The 15887-nt window shown below is 36.9% G+C and overlaps 3 protein-coding genes across 8 annotated transcripts; 2 read left to right on the forward strand and 1 right to left on the reverse strand.

The window, feature by feature from the left end:
- The first annotated feature begins 13 nt into the window (after positions 1-13).
- LOC111447472 (methylenetetrahydrofolate reductase 2-like) lies at positions 14-5247 on the forward strand. Of its 2 annotated transcripts, none has more exons than XM_023086660.1 (12): positions 14-30; positions 253-705; positions 788-848; positions 952-1034; positions 1142-1315; positions 1886-2059; positions 2658-2758; positions 2876-2987; positions 3838-3918; positions 4019-4196; positions 4448-4782; positions 4888-5247. In XM_023086660.1, the coding sequence occupies exons 2-12, from the start codon at positions 298-300 to the stop codon at positions 4969-4971; spliced, it is 1791 nt and encodes a 596-aa protein (XP_022942428.1). In that variant the 5' UTR covers positions 14-30; positions 253-297; the 3' UTR covers positions 4972-5247. The 2 variants fall into 2 exon arrangements, with proteins under 2 accessions (XP_022942428.1, XP_022942427.1); XM_023086659.1 differs by lacking the exon at positions 14-30 and adding an exon at positions 37-169.
- An 850-nt stretch (positions 5248-6097) lies between these two features.
- Positions 6098-11390, reverse strand: LOC111448042 (protein STRUBBELIG-RECEPTOR FAMILY 5-like). 4 transcript variants are annotated; one of them, XM_023087489.1, is made up of 14 exons: positions 11037-11390; positions 10647-10779; positions 10488-10559; positions 10325-10390; positions 10180-10251; positions 10035-10106; positions 8391-8462; positions 8242-8307; positions 8094-8159; positions 7439-8006; positions 7093-7364; positions 6887-7007; positions 6645-6781; positions 6098-6522 (listed from the first exon to the last, which is right to left on the reverse strand). In XM_023087489.1, exons 1-14 carry the CDS (start codon positions 11119-11121, stop codon positions 6237-6239), a joined length of 2088 nt encoding a protein of 695 aa, XP_022943257.1. In that variant the 5' UTR covers positions 11122-11390; the 3' UTR covers positions 6098-6236. The 4 variants fall into 4 exon arrangements, with proteins under 4 accessions (XP_022943257.1, XP_022943259.1, XP_022943258.1 ...); XM_023087491.1 differs by having other exon boundaries at positions 10902-11390; XM_023087490.1 differs by having other exon boundaries at positions 10647-10817; positions 11037-11121.
- Positions 11391-12592: 1202 nt separating this feature from the next.
- LOC111446937 (HD domain-containing protein C4G3.17-like) lies at positions 12593-15519 on the forward strand. 2 transcript variants are annotated; one of them, XM_023085868.1, is made up of 9 exons: positions 12873-13151; positions 13441-13565; positions 13664-13701; positions 14184-14294; positions 14395-14474; positions 14702-14738; positions 14818-14859; positions 15189-15373; positions 15444-15464. In XM_023085868.1, exons 1-8 carry the CDS (start codon positions 12873-12875, stop codon positions 15272-15274), a joined length of 798 nt encoding a protein of 265 aa, XP_022941636.1. In that variant the 3' UTR covers positions 15275-15373; positions 15444-15464. The 2 variants fall into 2 exon arrangements, with proteins under 2 accessions (XP_022941637.1, XP_022941636.1); XM_023085869.1 differs by having other exon boundaries at positions 12593-13151; positions 15189-15519.
- The last annotated feature ends 368 nt before the right edge of the window (positions 15520-15887 follow it).

The following is a 15887-nucleotide window of genomic DNA, read 5'->3' on the forward strand; positions in this document are numbered from 1 at the left end:
GTGATGCCGATTGCGAGGTTGTTGGAGTGGGTGGGTTCCGAGACTACAACTGATCTCTTCGAATATTATTTATAGCTCAAACAGACAAATTCCCAGATGCGATTTCCTTCTCTCTCTCTTTCACCCATCTCCCTGTTTGGATCTCTCCATCTTCTGCTTTTCTCTCTTCGTTAGTCTTCAAATTTTCAATTCCTCCCATCTTTACTTCTGCCCATATGTTTATCATTGCTGATTTTGGCCATTGATTTGCAGACACAGACGCTCGCATTGCTCCCCATCTCTAACTGGTAAGATAGGATGAAGGTGATTGATAAGATCCGGGCAGCCACCACCGGCGATGATGCTAGAGTGGTGTTCTCGTTCGAGTACTTCCCGCCGAAGACGGAGGACGGTGTCGATAACCTCTTCGAGAGGATGGATCGTATGGTGGCTCATAATCCTTCTTTCTGCGACATTACTTGGGGCGCCGGTGGCTCCACTGCCGATCTCACACTCGACATTGCCAACAAGATGCAGAACATGATCTGTGTCGAGACCATGATGCATCTCACCTGCACCAATATGCCTATTGAGAAGATTGACCATGCTCTTCAAACCATCAAGTCCAATGGCATTCAGAATGTCCTCGCGCTTCGTGGTGACCCTCCCCATGGACAGGACAAATTCGTCCAGATCGAAGGCGGCTTCGCTTGTGCTCTCGATCTTGTACTCTACATTCGTTTCGTCTCTGTTAGTTTTCTCTGTTCTGTTTTTCTGCTCTCTAAATGTTTCCGTTTCTTATTTCTAGGTTAAACACATCAGGGAGAAATATGGTGACTACTTTGGCATTACTGTAGCTGGATATCCAGGTCCTCTTTGTTTTGATCGGAAGTTACAGATCTACTTACAGATGGCTTTTCTTTTCTGTAACTAACGGAATGCTAATGGTTACTTCAATTCTCTTCTTCTCAGAGGCACATCCAGACGTGATTGGAAGCAACGGCGTGGCGACGCTTGAAGGCTACCAGAGCGATCTGGCTTATCTTAAGAGAAAGGTGACCCTGATCTTAAAGCAATTTTTAATCCCTGTTTCCCTGTTCTTACATGGGTTACCTTTTATATCCTAATTTGTTTTTTATTTTATTTTATTTTGTTTTTTCAGTTTGATGCTGGTGCTGATCTGATTGTTACCCAACTTTTCTATGACACTGACATTTTCCTCAAGTTTGTTAATGATTGTCGGCAAATTGGAATAACTTGTCCGATTGTACCTGGTATTATGCCCATCAATAATTACAAAGGTTTCATACGCATGACCGAATTTTGCAAAACGAAGGTACTGAGTTCTTTCTGCTCCAACTGATCTCCTTTGACCCATATGTATTTGCTTGGAGTGAAAAATACTTGCATGTAAATTAACTTTGTTCGAACTGTTCTTCATACATTCTTGTGTTCTGCTTTCTCAAATTTCTTGTGTTAAGGAAGAAAAGTCTCAATGGGTTCTATGTTGATGCAAACAATACTTTCAAGTCTTGATGCTGTTTGATAGTTTGATTAAAAGAATCCAGCTATTGCCTGCCACTTTCAGACATCTTCTTTGGCAATATCGGTCACTTTAAATTCATAATTTTTTCTAAATTCTTTCAAGCCTTGATGCTGTTTGATAATTGTAATGTCTAATCACATATGCTCCTGTATTTTCTAAATTCATACTTTTCTCATCAGATTATCCATAATAGCCTTGATATAAATCATATGCGTTGATATTAATTGGTCACCTGCTCTATTCCTAGAAATTTACAATCAGTGATCATCAAATTTTCATTTTTATTTAAAGAGATAATTCGATCTATAATGTTAAATTGGTTCTCTTTTACCTGTATGTATGACTTTTGAAAACTTGCAGGTTCCGGATGAGATCATGGCTGCCTTAGAGCCTATCAAGGACAATGAAGAGGCTGTTAAAGCTTATGGAATTCACCTTGGAACTGAGATGTGCAAGAAGATTTTGGCTCATGGAATCAAAACACTACATCTTTATACGCTGAATATGGAGAAATCAGCATTGGCCATACTAATGGTGCATTCCATTATCTCTTTAACATTTTAGTTTTACTTCCAACCATTGTTTCTATGGGTTATTTTTCTGTGGATGCTCTGTTACCAGGGAAATTGCTGAAGTTTTTTTTTGTTAATGTTTTCTCATTTTCGGGGGCGGATTGCATTTGATAGAATTTGGCTTCCTTTCCTTTCTCATTCTTGATTCATTATTATTTGGACTACTGAGACTGCATTTGCGTTTTGAAGTCAACTTGAAAGAAGCTTTTAAGTAATTTTTGTAACGAAAACTTCTGAATGTAATTGCTGATGAGTCTCGTTAAAAGTAAGTTATGAAAACAGTGATACTATTACTAACCTATTTCTTGATTAACGTTGAATAAACTTTTCTTATACTCACAGGAACATGACTCGCCCGCCCGCACAGTTTTTAAGATAAAATTTGATTGGATGTAGTTATCTTTTTCTGATATATAGACTTTGTTATTCTTTTTTTTTTTTTTTTCATACGTTATCATTATTTTATTTTCATTTGCTCAGGCTTGTAGTATATTCTGTGCTTTTGGGGTTTAATTCATGTCCAAGTGCACTTTTACTCATTTATATTTAACATGTGACAGAGTCTTGGTCTGATTGAAGAAAGCAAAATATCAAGATCTTTACCTTGGAGGCGCCCGACAAATATTTTCCGTGTCCATGAAGATGTTCGCCCAATCTTCTGGTATGTCATATGTTTTTGAAAAATTGGATCATATCCCTAATTATTTAGAATGCATAAAATTTTTCTACACTTGGTTAAATTTGAGATAGAGATGATCTATATAGTTGACGATTGCAGGGCTAACCGTCCTAAAAGCTACATATCAAGGACCATAGGTTGGGACCAGTACCCTCATGGTAGATGGACTGATTCTAGGAACCCTTCATATGGGGCACTAACTGACTATCAGGTATTAACAATAGTACTTGTAAAATGCATCCTCTATGTGAGTGGTATTTGTTAATACATGTTCTATGTTAATGATATTTGTTTTATATATATATATATACATACACTCTAGAGAGGTATTAACAATATTACTTGTAAAATGCATCCTCTATGTGAGTGGTATTTGTTAATACATGTTCTATGTTAATGATATTTGTTTTATATATATATATACATACACTCTAGAGAGGGAGCTAGAGAAAAAGAGAGAGACAGGCAGCTGTAAGGAGAAAAATCCTTTATAACCTCCGGAATAAATTCTTGCTGACTGCCTGTTAGAACTTGAATCTTGCATTCCCCCTTTGATGACTGTAGTCTCATTATTGAACTCATTGTGATCTGCATGAATTAGAGACCTAAAAGAAGCTATCCTTGGTAAACTTTTTTCCGCATAATGTAACTTTTACTTTTGGCTTGGTATGATTAGTCTGACACCATTATCAAAATAGTATTCTGTTGAGTGGAATGAAACTTATCCTAGGAAAATATATTAATTGTAAAAATTAAAAAAAAAAAAAAAAAAAAAAAAAAAAAAACTACCAAATCCTTTTGAAAAGTAGTGGCAGGCTTTTCCGTGTAAATTTGTGCATTCATGTTTATTGTTGCTTGTAAATTGTGTATTCATTTTCATTGTTACTATACGTGAGCTGGCGAGATGATTTATTCTCTCTTTTTTAAGCACTTCAAAAAGCTGAAAACATGAACTTCCATTCATTCAATTTTTATTTGGACATTGCTGCAACACTTTCAATATGGTTTCTAAAGCATTCAAGTGTAACCAGTTTTATTTTTGCTTTTTTTTTTCACTTAAGTTTATGCGCCCACGTGCACGTGGCAAGAAGCTTCTTGAGGAATGGGCTCTTCCATTGAATAGCATAGAAGATGTTTATGAGGTACTACTGCTGCCTTCTAACCAAGAGTGTAAAGAAATTTTGTTATATCAATATGATGCAATATGCAGAACCTTAGATATGTTTGACTGTTTCATATCAGAAATTTATGAAGTACTGCCTTGGAAAGTTGAGAAGCAGTCCATGGTCTGAATTAGACGGACTTCAGGCTGAGACAAGGATAATAAGCGAACGGCTTGGAAAAATTAACATGAAAGGTCTCCTTACCATCAACAGCCAACCATCGGTTAACGGAGAAAGATCTGATTCTCCTTCTGTAGGTAAATTCAGATTGATGCATTCATCGAATTAATTTTTTATTATTAATATATTAATCATCCCCCTTTGACTGGCTAGTAACTTAATAAGTTAATATATAAAGAATAATAAATGGTTCAAATACTATTTCCTAAACTTTACATTTAAAAAACTAAATCTATTTCAGTTCTGACTTCTGTGATTTGTGGTAGTGGCGTCAGAATGCTTATTTAGTCATCTGACCAGTGTTGGGACGATTTATAATGACTTACAGGATGGGGTGGATCAGGGGGTTACGTCTATCAAAAGGCATACATCGAGTTTTTCTGTTCCAAAGAAAAGTTGGATGCTGTTGTTGACAAGTGCAGGGCTCTTCCATCTCTAACCTACATGGCGGTGAATAAAGAAGGCGTTTGGGTATCCAACATCACCCAAAAGGATGTGAATGCTGTAACATGGGGAGTTTTCCCAGCCAAAGAGATCATACAGCCAACCGTCGTCGACCCTGCAAGCTTTCACGTGTGGAAAGACGAGGCATTTGAGCTTTGGTCGAGGGGATGGGCTTCCTTGTACCCCGAGGGAGACCCGTCCAGAAAATTGCTCGAGGAGGTTGGTACCTAAGTACATCTTAATCAATGTTTATGGAGGCAGTTGTTGACAAGTATTTTGAATTTGACAGTATTCCTCCAAATTTCTGTTTACGATTTATTTCAGATACAGAGCAGCTATTACTTGGTGAGCTTGGTGGATAACGACTACGTCAATTCTAACATCTTTGCTGCTTTGGAGGATTTCTGAGATGAGCTGCTCTGCCTTTTCATGATTCTAGTTTTACATCCATCCATCTTTGGATCTCTTATTCAAACCTGGATATGGTTAATTCAAGAAGCATTTTGTTTGTCCGTTTGTTTCAGTTTATAATATAATTTCAACAATTTTGGGTGTAAAATGTATATCATTTATTTGCGACTGTGGAAGCATCTTATTAAAATAATTTTGAAGGTAGCCATATCCTTGGCATGGGATATCATATTGTACCATGTCATCATATGGTTTGTTTTTATCATGTTATTTAGAAATTTAAGTGATTGCCTAATCTCAATTGGGACAAGATGGTTTTTGTCCCTTCGAATTTGATTACCATTTGAGCTGCAGTTAGTGGAAGTTGGTTAGGAAGGTCAGGCACCAGAACGTTAGGGGATTCTTTTCTATGTTCTTACCATTCTCCTCCAAGTCTGTGGGTTTAAATAGTCATTCCAATTACTCTTTAAACCCTCTCATGTTTCTCAAGATTAATCAACTTCTTAATCCAAGCTTACTTTAAATAACTGTTGTTCTCGTTTGCTATTTTCAACGCTTCATGTAGCATCGTGTTATCTATGGATATATTTATTGCTGCACCATATCACCGAATGATAATTTATTTAGGACTTCACTCCGATTATGTGATCATTTAGTCATGGATGATTACTTTTCCTTTTCCAGTCACATTGTGCATGCACACATATTTATGATATTTTATTTACGTTATTTTTCTTTCAACCAATTTCGGCTGCCCATAGGTATGTCTAGGGAGTACAATAACCACATACCAAGTCTATGTGCAGTACGAATGAAAGTAGAGTCAAGGCCAATAATGAATTTAAGTCGCATAATTTATGTCAGATATGATATATAATTACATTTTTGGACTCGAGGTCATGAATATTTTTAAAGAATCTTTTCTTTAAACATTTTTCTAGGTACGTGTAATGGCCTCCCTCTCGACAAGTGACAACTTTTGATACTAATTTTTATTAGTTTATGATTCCCACTACAATCTCTGTTTGGTTTGATTTATAGCTAGCATTTTATGTTTTGTTTAAAAATTTTAGTAAGACTCTTTATCTTACGCTAGAAATAGGAACGCTACACAAGAATACAATTGATAAATCTCTAACTGTCAGTCTTGTTTGTATTGAATGAATGAATAAATGAATGAATGAATGAAATACATAAATGAAGATTGCAATGTGTAAAGCTGAACAAGAGAGTAAACTGACTACTATTAATTAATTAATTAATTAATAGTCATAATCATCCACTCGTCGGGAGCTTCCAAGATCATCTCTCACATTCATACTGGATCGTTGAACCAAAGTTACCAAGGCTTGCACCACCTCCGACGAGGGAGGCCGAAATTCAGGCTCTGATTGAACACAAAGGGCAATGATATCTGCAAATCTAGACACTGATTTTGGTGGATATAACCCTCTCAATGCTGGATCCACCATTTTGTCCAATGCATCTATGTCGTGCAGCTGTGGGGTAGCCCACCGGACTAGACTTTGCTCCACCCTTGCCTTCGAACTAAAACAACCGAAAGTTAAAGAAGCTACATGGTCGAATCATAAGTTGAGTCCCTACGTTTCTTTGACTTTTTAGAGACTAAAATTATAATTTAAAGCTCAACAAAGAAAGTAAGAACATACGAGTCAAACGGCATCCGCCCTGTCAACAATTCCAACATCACCACTCCCACACTGTAAATGTCACTCTTCATTGTATAACTTGAACCCTTTTTGCATTCTGGAGCATCATATCCAACTCCAGGGACTTCCCTTCTATTCTGAAGTTAATCAAATTAATTGTTTAATTATGGTCCATTATGATAGCCATATGAATTATATCCATGATGAATATTTTTGTTGGTATTGTGGGGAAAGTATTGAACCTTATAAAAAGTGGCCAAACCATAGTCTGATATTCGAGGGTTGAGATCGGTATCGAGCAATATATTCGAGGACTTGATATTCATGTGAATTATAGATGGTGAGCAAACTTCATGAAGGTACCTAAAAGACAGAATCCAACGAAACTCAATATGTTAGGAACTCATTAGACACTCACGACGGCACTGCTTTGTTTAGAAGTACTTACTCAAGAGCTCGGGCTGTCCCCAAAGCGATTCTGACTCGAGTATTCCATGTGAGTGGTTTACTGAAGTCATCAGACATATGTAGAAACTCATGAAGTGAACCATTCATGAAATATTGGTAAAGCAGCATGTTATGTCCCTGTTCTGAACAAAAACCAACCACTTCTGTAAGGTTTGTGTGGCGAAGCTTTGAGACAATTGCAACTACTTCTGAAAATTCTTCTTTTCTTCTTCCTTCAAAAACTGATGAATCTATCTTCTTCACAGCTAAGACCTATTCACAAAACCATTCATAAAATCAACAAACTATATGGCTCATTTGATGATGTTCTTGTTTCTTTATATTACCTTTCCATCTCCATACTTGGCCTTATAGACACGTCCAATAGTGCCCTCACCAAGAAGGCGAGCAGTCGAAAAGTTAGCTGTAGCGGCTTGCAAATCAACCAAGGAGTAAGAAATGGCACGAACAGAAGTGCTTCTTCTGGAGTTGAGACGGCTGGCAAACTGATTATCACTGAAGGCCTGAACAGGATCAAAGGGCGGAGGAGGCCTAATAAGCCCACTCGAAGCCTTCTGAAGAGCCTTTATGTCAACAGAGGTATCTGAGTTTATTGATTTTCTATCATCTCCATTGTGCAAACCTTTGGTGAGTTCTTGGGATGTAAGTGGAGTGAAGGATCTGTGTGGGTTTGTGTCTTCATCAAGATAATGGGAAGGAGGAGACCTTCTCGAGATCAATGCAATGAGAATGGCGATTAATACCAAAACCCCCATCGCTATTCCAGCTATGACCAGGCCGCTGATGCTTGAGGATTTGTTGCTCGACTTGTCTTTGTTGGACTTTTTGTTAGCGGCCGCTGTGCCGGGTGGTGGAGGAGGAGCTGGCCCAGTTGACCAAGAATTTCCTACAGTTCTTGACAAAATATAAACATGAAAAATAATACAAGAAGGAGGAGCCAGTGTTCCTCATTGCATTAGAACAGGAAAATGCCACACTTACTCCAAATTATTAATGTCCTCAAGAGTCGCAGGAATCCATCCGGTGAATTGGTTATTTGCGACGTTCCTACACCGAAAACATTACAAAAAAACTTGACCCCTCTTCAAATCTAATGCATATCTCCTATGGGGTAAGGGGGTACACTTACAGATCATCAAGTGGAAGGTCAGCAAGAACATTAATTGAACCTTTAAATTGATTCTCTTGAAGGTGCCTGTAAAAATGAATTCAAAGATTAAATTGATTCTCTTGAATGTGCCTGTAAAAATGGTCTACAAATCTTAATTTGCTTCTCACAATGTGGTGAGGCTTGAAAGCTTGTTAAAACTTTGAGGTAAGGTTCCTGATATTGAGTTGTATGAGAGATCCCTGTAAAATAAACATTACACTCTCTTTGGTTAGTTGATTTTGTCTATTTTCTTTGCATTTCAAATTTCAACATTCTTTCGAATCAGTCTAATGGCCTTTACTAATCAATATAAAAACGGCACTTCACGAAAGAAATAATGGGTCGAAACTTAACAAATTGAGAGAAAAAATTACGGTGTCTTATTCTTATTTATCGAGTTGTTGATAATGGAGTCTTTGAAAGAATTTCATCAGCAATTTCTTCAAAGGAGGCTTTTGGATATTTTGAAGTCCACCTACAAGAGGAGGAGGTAAAAGTGGTAAGATTATAAGGTCTTGGATCTGAGTTTGATCTCATCTAGATGAATGATTTAGAATGTGTAGTTAAGAATTTTTATAGTCATTTTCTGAGTTTGATTGTTAATGATTTTGAATTGAATGGAGAACAGATTGGAGATCAAAAACTTGTTATGATTTTCGTAGATACATGCCTAGAATGTTTGAATTGTGGTTGAGATCTTTTGCAGTTTTTAAATAGTTTGATAATTGGGATCTCTAATGAAATCCCATGAACAAACATCATGGGTCTACACTTGTGGAAAACATTCTAGATTAAGCTCCTTTTAGGGGTGGTTTTTGGTAGGAAGTTGTAATAGTCCAAGCTCACCACTAGCCGATATTGTTTTTTTTGGGCTTTCCCTTCTAGGCTTCTCCTCAAGGTTTTAAAACGCGTCTACAAGGGAGAGATTTCCAAACCTAATAAGAAATACTTCGTTTGGGGTTCCCCTCAAGGTTTTAAAACGCGTCCATAAGGAGAGGTTTCCACACCCTTATAAGGAATGTTTCATTCCCCTATCCAACCAATGTGGGATCTCACAATCCATCCCTTTTGGAGGCCAGAGTCCTCGTTGACATAGCGTCCCGTGTCTGGCTCTGATACCATTTGTAACAATCCAAGCCCACCGCTAACACATATTGTCTTCTTTGGGCTTCCCCTCAAGGATTTAGAACGCGCCCACCAGGGAGAGGTTTCCACACCCTTTATAAGGAATGCTTCGTTTCCTTCTCCAACCAATATGGGATTTCCTTCTCCGACCAATGTGGGATCTCACAGAAGTAGTGGATGAAGAGCAAATTAGATTAGTTTTTTCATCTTCATCCTTAGTAAGACTAGGTAGAAGCAAGTTTTAATAGAATCTTAAGAATTGTTGGGTTTGTTTGGTAAATTTATTTTAACAAAGAGAAAAGTGGCCTCTTTGAGAGTTTCATAGGCCACGAGATTAGACACAAACTACTATCTTAAAAGTCAATGATTCGATCCACACCTAGCAATTTTTTAGCAAAAAAAAAAACTCGATAAAAGAATGAAGTTACTCACAGCAAAGATACGACTAGAAGTATGTTCAAAACACATAGCCAAATGTATTTTCGAGGCTCTAATGAAGAGTGTGTAATAACTTCTTATAACATATATGGCCAAAGACAAAGAAAGCAATAGCCAAAAAATGTGGAGAACTGATTGAATTGATGAAGGACATGTCCAAATATTTCATATATAGATGGTAAATAGAGAAGGATATATGAGACACTTACAGACTTTTAAGTTTAGGAAGCTTGCCAAACATGTCACTCAATTGGTTACTAAGCTGATTATGAGCAAGATTTCTGCAGCCAACAAACAAACACCCAATAAAACATGGCACCGACAAAGAGAATAACATACATTCAATTTACTTACAAAAAATTAAGATCACCCATTTGAGAAATCGAATAAGGCACGCTACCAGTGAAGCTGTTTTCAGAAAGATCGCTACACATACCAAAAAAATACGTCAATTAAGCATAACACGACGAATGAATGAATTCAAATCAAACACACTTACACATGAACGGCATTAGGAGGAAGCTGATACGGGATATCGCCATTGAGGTTGTTCTTGCTCAAATCACTGTACTATCACAAGTAAGAGCATGCATTACCTTAAACTGATGATGTTTAATTAACAAAAAAACATGTTTAGAATAATAATAATAAGCAGGTCTCACAAGTAGGTGACAGAAACCAAATTTGAGAGCTGGTAACCCATTGATCCACTTAGTCCAAAGCCTGATAAATGTCTGTAGAATCCCTTGAAGTTAATGCAAGAACAATCCAACGTAATTAACATCCTAATTAAGGAAAAAGAAGAGAAAATTTTGAAGTACATTTCAGTGACGGATGTTCCTGAGCATTGGATCCCTTCCCAAGAGTCGCCACATGGGTCACCCCCACTTGAACCCCAACCAGACAATTGTGATGGTGAATTTAAACTACTGTACATCACGTTCAGTGCAGAAACTGCAGCAAAATGGTGGTAATGCCTTAATACCTATGACCTAACCCAGCTAATATCAGTTCATGGAGATAAAGACATTTATTATTATCAAACACATTCACGGGAATAGGTTTAGAAATTGTACCTTGTTTGTTTCGATCAAGAAGCAAATAAAATTTTAGGGTTACCACAGAATCAAGCAAGAAATTGTTAAAATGGAATTGAAAGAAACCAAATTAGAATGAAATCGAAACGAGAATAAAGAAATGGATATGCATACCATCTGGCGCTTTGGTTTTAGAAACAACTCCAACGATATGGATCGAGATCGCTATGATCCAGAAAAGAACAATGCTCAGGTTCATATTTTGTGAGTATCCAAACCTGTGAAGATGGTATCAAAATGGGAAGAGGTGGGGAAGGTTTAACCTACGAAGAAATTTACAAGAGAATACGTGATGAAGATAAATCATCGGCAGCCATGGCAACCACCCTTCAAATTAGGGTTAGTTTGGGGTTGTGGGTTGGATTTTGATCCCTCAAATGGGATGGGATGAAGATTTCAGGGGAGAAAAACAGAGGGAAATGGAGGTGAAATGCCATCATTAATACTTGAATTCTAAAATTAGTAGATGGGACAGAGGAGACAAGGATCTTCTTATAATTCATTCTTTTGACTTTGTCATCAAAGTCTTTGTTTTCTTTAATTTCCAAATTTCTGAACAGTTAGTTACCTATAAGTTAGCTGGTCTTAGTTTAATCAATCCTTGATTGTTGAGATAATTATTATTTATTTATTTATTTTGTTTTTCTTCTTATAAGGAAAAAAGGGAAAGTATTAAAGATACCAGGCAACACGTTCATTGGTTGGGACTTGATATGCATGCATGCATATACATATCTACCACTATAATAAACCGACCAATTTTACTTTTAAAACCAATCATTTGTCGATGATTTGTCTTGGATCGAGATCATCGGCCTCGACCCAAATTCCATAGGTCGTGATTAGTTTCCAAAAATAATGGATCGTTAATTTATAATGGCTTAAAACAATGTTCTAATTGTTCTTATGGAATCTGACGATAAATCATACTAGTTTTGAGCTCAAATTAGTCGGATTTTGGATTTTGTAGATTTAAACTTTCAAATTTATTGTTTTACTATTAGTCTTGGTTGAAATCGTCCCTATAGGTGCAGTCCCCAGTTAGAAAGAGAAGAAAACAATGAATGGTCGGTGTTTGATCTTCCACCATTTGGAGTGCTCGAGATTTGTTTGTGTGTTTTTTTTAATCTACTCACCGGAGAAACTCATCGATGGAACGTGTGGAAATCGATAGGATACAAGACGTAAAGAAAATACGACTCCTTTTCGACTTTGGTGTTTGCTTTCTCACACGTTATTGTTTAGTGGTATATGATTTTCTTTATGGACATCCCTCTTATCAATACAATTTTAAATGAGATTAAAATCCTTAATTGTTATAGCTTATTGGTTCTAGTGCCCATTTTTAATCTCGATTTTAACTAACAAGACAACCTAGTAAAATGCTGGAAACAAATTTAAAAATGAAATAAAATAAAATAAAACGGTAGGAATAATTATTTAAACAAGGTAAAAATATAATAATTTAAAATTATATAGCTATTACACTTTTTTTAATTTTAAAATAACTCATAGTTTTTTTTAGAATTAAAATTAAAATTCCTTGTTTGCTTCAATTGTAATATCCGAAAGAAAAAAAAAAAAAGAATTTTGTTTCATAAATCTATTTATTTTATAATTATTATGGAGACTCCAAATATACCAAAAGAATGTTCCTTTGAAAATAACTCAGAAATAAAAAACGAGGGAGAGAGAGAAGTCGTGAGAAGCGCGCAGACCAGCCATTGTTGTAGCTACACGTGCTTTCTTCCCGGATCGGCCCTCTCCTGCGGTGGCACCCATTTTTCTGCGGCCGAGACACACTCCGTCGACTCCGGACCCTATTTTATCGTCCTCTGAATCCAATCCCGAACTTATTTCTAGCTAACCCTCAAGCATTCACTTCCATTTTCCTTTTTCATTTTCGCATTCTTGTCCAATTTCTTCAACCCATCTCGCTGTTCTGCAGCAATGGCTGTCAATTCGTCGACCCATTTCGCTCCCCCGCCGCTTCGTTCACTGCCTCGTTCCTCTTTCGCTTTCTTTTCTCGCATCTTTTTTCACCCTGTTTCGGCCACTGGCTTCCGTAGGCGGAGCCTTGTCTTGGTTCGTGCCCAAGCGCCCAGTACCGATGGCTGTGGATCCAACCAGCCGCTCGGTTTGGAGGAATCGGGACCTTCGCTCGGGTCCACTGGTTCGCCGTCCTCGTCCTCGGTGATTGATTTCCTCACATTGTGCCATCGTCTTAAGGTATTCGCACAATTTGGCTAATGAGAAACTGGGGGGGATTTTCCCCCCCAATTTATTATTAACCTTTTGTTCTTTACTGATTCATGGAGAATATCAAATGAACTTTAAGTAAGTTGGGTGAGTGGCTTATTCTTGATTTATTTGGGCAATTAGAATTCATTTTGGGAAACTTTTCATTGTTGGCAGAGGAACTGATATTTGTTTATGCGTGTTATGGGAGAAACGAGGTGATCAGAAAATTATGGCCATTAGAGGTAATAATCATTTGGCTATTCTCTCTTCCATGTAGACAACAAAGAGAAAGGGGTGGATCAATCATGGAATAAATGGTCCTGAATCAATTGCTGATCATATGTACCGCATGGCTCTGATGAGTTTGATAACTGATGACCTTCCAGGAGTGAACAGAGAAAGGTTGCTCTTCTTCTTCTTCACCTGGAAATTTAATAATCTGGTACGAAGATCCTTTTATTGAACTTTGTTTCACTCTTTTCTTGTTCTACTTTGACCAGGTGTATCAAGATAGCTCTTGTTCATGATATTGCTGAAGGTACTTTCTAACACTTTTTTTCCCCTTAATTTCCATAACTTTATTCTAGCAATTATGCATCTTTCTGTCAAGTAATGATATTGTTATTCAACTTATGGAGATAGGATTACTTTAATTCGTTGGTTTTGAGAGCTATCTCGACATATTTTCTCTTGTAATGGCCCAAGCCCACAACTATCAAATATTGTTCTCTTTGGGGCTTTCCTTTTCGGGCTTCCCCTCAAGGTTTTTAAAACGCTTATGCTAGGGAGAGGTTTACACACCCTTATAAAGAATGCTTTGTTCTCCTCCCCAACCGATGTGGGATCTCACATCTCCCCTTTGAAAGGGTCCCCATACCTGGCAGTAAAACTTTGGAGAAGTTATGGGGAATTTCTTATGGGATGGGATTAATGAGGGAAAGAGGCCTCCTTTATTGAGGTGGGATATAGTGGGCAAGCAATTGAATCGTAATGGTTGATATTGTATTTGGACTATGATAGCTATTGTTGGAGATATAACGCCATCTGATGGTGTGCCAAAAGAAGAAAAGAGCAGAAGAGAGTCAGCAGCCCTAAATGAAATATGCCAACTTCTTGGTGGAGGCAAGAGAGGTACGAAAATGTTCTTATGATGTGGGTTTGGTTAGTAGTCGAAAACGTATTGCCATTAAATCACGTTCCTTTTTTCTTTTTGGTTCTTGAATATTTTCAGCCGACGAGATCAAAGAACTTTGGACCGAGTATGAAAACAATTCTTCTTTGGAGGCTAATCTTGTGAAAGACTTTGATAAAGTATGTATCCCAAAATTACTTCATTGATGAAAGTGGTGGCATATGGAAAAACATGTTGTCTGAGTTTCATCTCAATAAACTATCCACAAATTGTAGTGTTGGTTATAGAAGATTTTGTTTCCTTTTTAGTATAAGTAATGTAAAGTTGATATTTTACGTGTTACACTCGTATTGACACTTACATAAGATTTAGAACTCTCATTTTCTGAAAGTTGTATATTTTGTAGGTCGAATTAATTCTTCAAGCATTTGAATATGAAATAGGTAACTACGAAGCTTTGTTCTGGCTGCAGTATAGATATTAGTCGTTTGAAATTTGACATGAATTTCATTACACTGGCAGAACATGGGAAGGTGCTGGATGAGTTTTTCCTTTCAACGGCTGGTACATTCGTCCTGCTTTGCCTTTTTTTAGTTAAAACTATAAATTTAATCCACAAATTTAGTGATTGTCCTTTTCAGTTCCTCAACATTACAAAGTTTCAATTTAACTAATGCATGATGGTTTTTGTGGTAATGGGTGGCACCAAGGATGAGGGGCAGCTCAATAAAACAAGGGCCTCTCGTGCTACATCGTGCCAAACGATCATGCTTTAGTATAATATCATGTCATGTCATGTCAATATTTAAGTATCGGTGTTCGGCGTATACTTATTAATGATAAAAACGTGGTTTGTTTAGACAATAAGTTATGTATGCTTTTGCATTTTTCAGGAAAATTTCAGACGGAGGTAGGAAAGAGTTGGGCAGCGGAGGTAATGTCCAGAAGAAATTGTAGATTGAGAAACAACCAAAACTGATGTTCTAGGTACTTCTTCCTATATTGTTCATCCAACTTTACTTATACAAGCTAAAGAAGTTGGAATTTGTGTATTTTAGAACAACACACTCTCCTGGTGATGGCTTCTTAAATGCCTCCGAATCTAATGAAATGAACTTGAAAAGGAAAGAAAAAGAAAAATGTGTGAAATGAAAGCTTCTTTTCACTTGGATCTGATCAAAATCCAAAGCCAAATCAATTGGCTGTGGGTTTTGGCATTTATTCTGCAAGCATGGAATTTTGTTTGTTCATAACCAATGTGTTTAAAAGCAAGTTGTGGTAGATTTTTAATCGTTCGCACCATGTGGATATTCATTGAGTTGGACTTTCATGGACTAAATCCATCCATAAACTTAAAACCTCACCAACCTTGCGGTTCAAAGTGGAGTAAACAAGGAGGAGTATGTAGAAATATCGACCACTATATAAATAAGCCACCTCGTGGCCGAGAGAAATGAACTATTTTTCCTCATATTTTCATGAGTTTTGAATTCTGACAAGCATAATTTTATTTCAAAATATTTCTTATATTTTATTTGAGAATTTGAAATTATAACTTTTACTATCTTCTGCCTGCCTACTATACTATAATA

The sequence above is a fragment of the Cucurbita moschata genome, unplaced genomic scaffold (assembly GCF_002738365.1).
Source record: "Cucurbita moschata cultivar Rifu unplaced genomic scaffold, Cmos_1.0 Cmo_Scf00009, whole genome shotgun sequence".
Classification (NCBI taxonomy): Eukaryota; Viridiplantae; Streptophyta; class Magnoliopsida; order Cucurbitales; family Cucurbitaceae; genus Cucurbita; species Cucurbita moschata.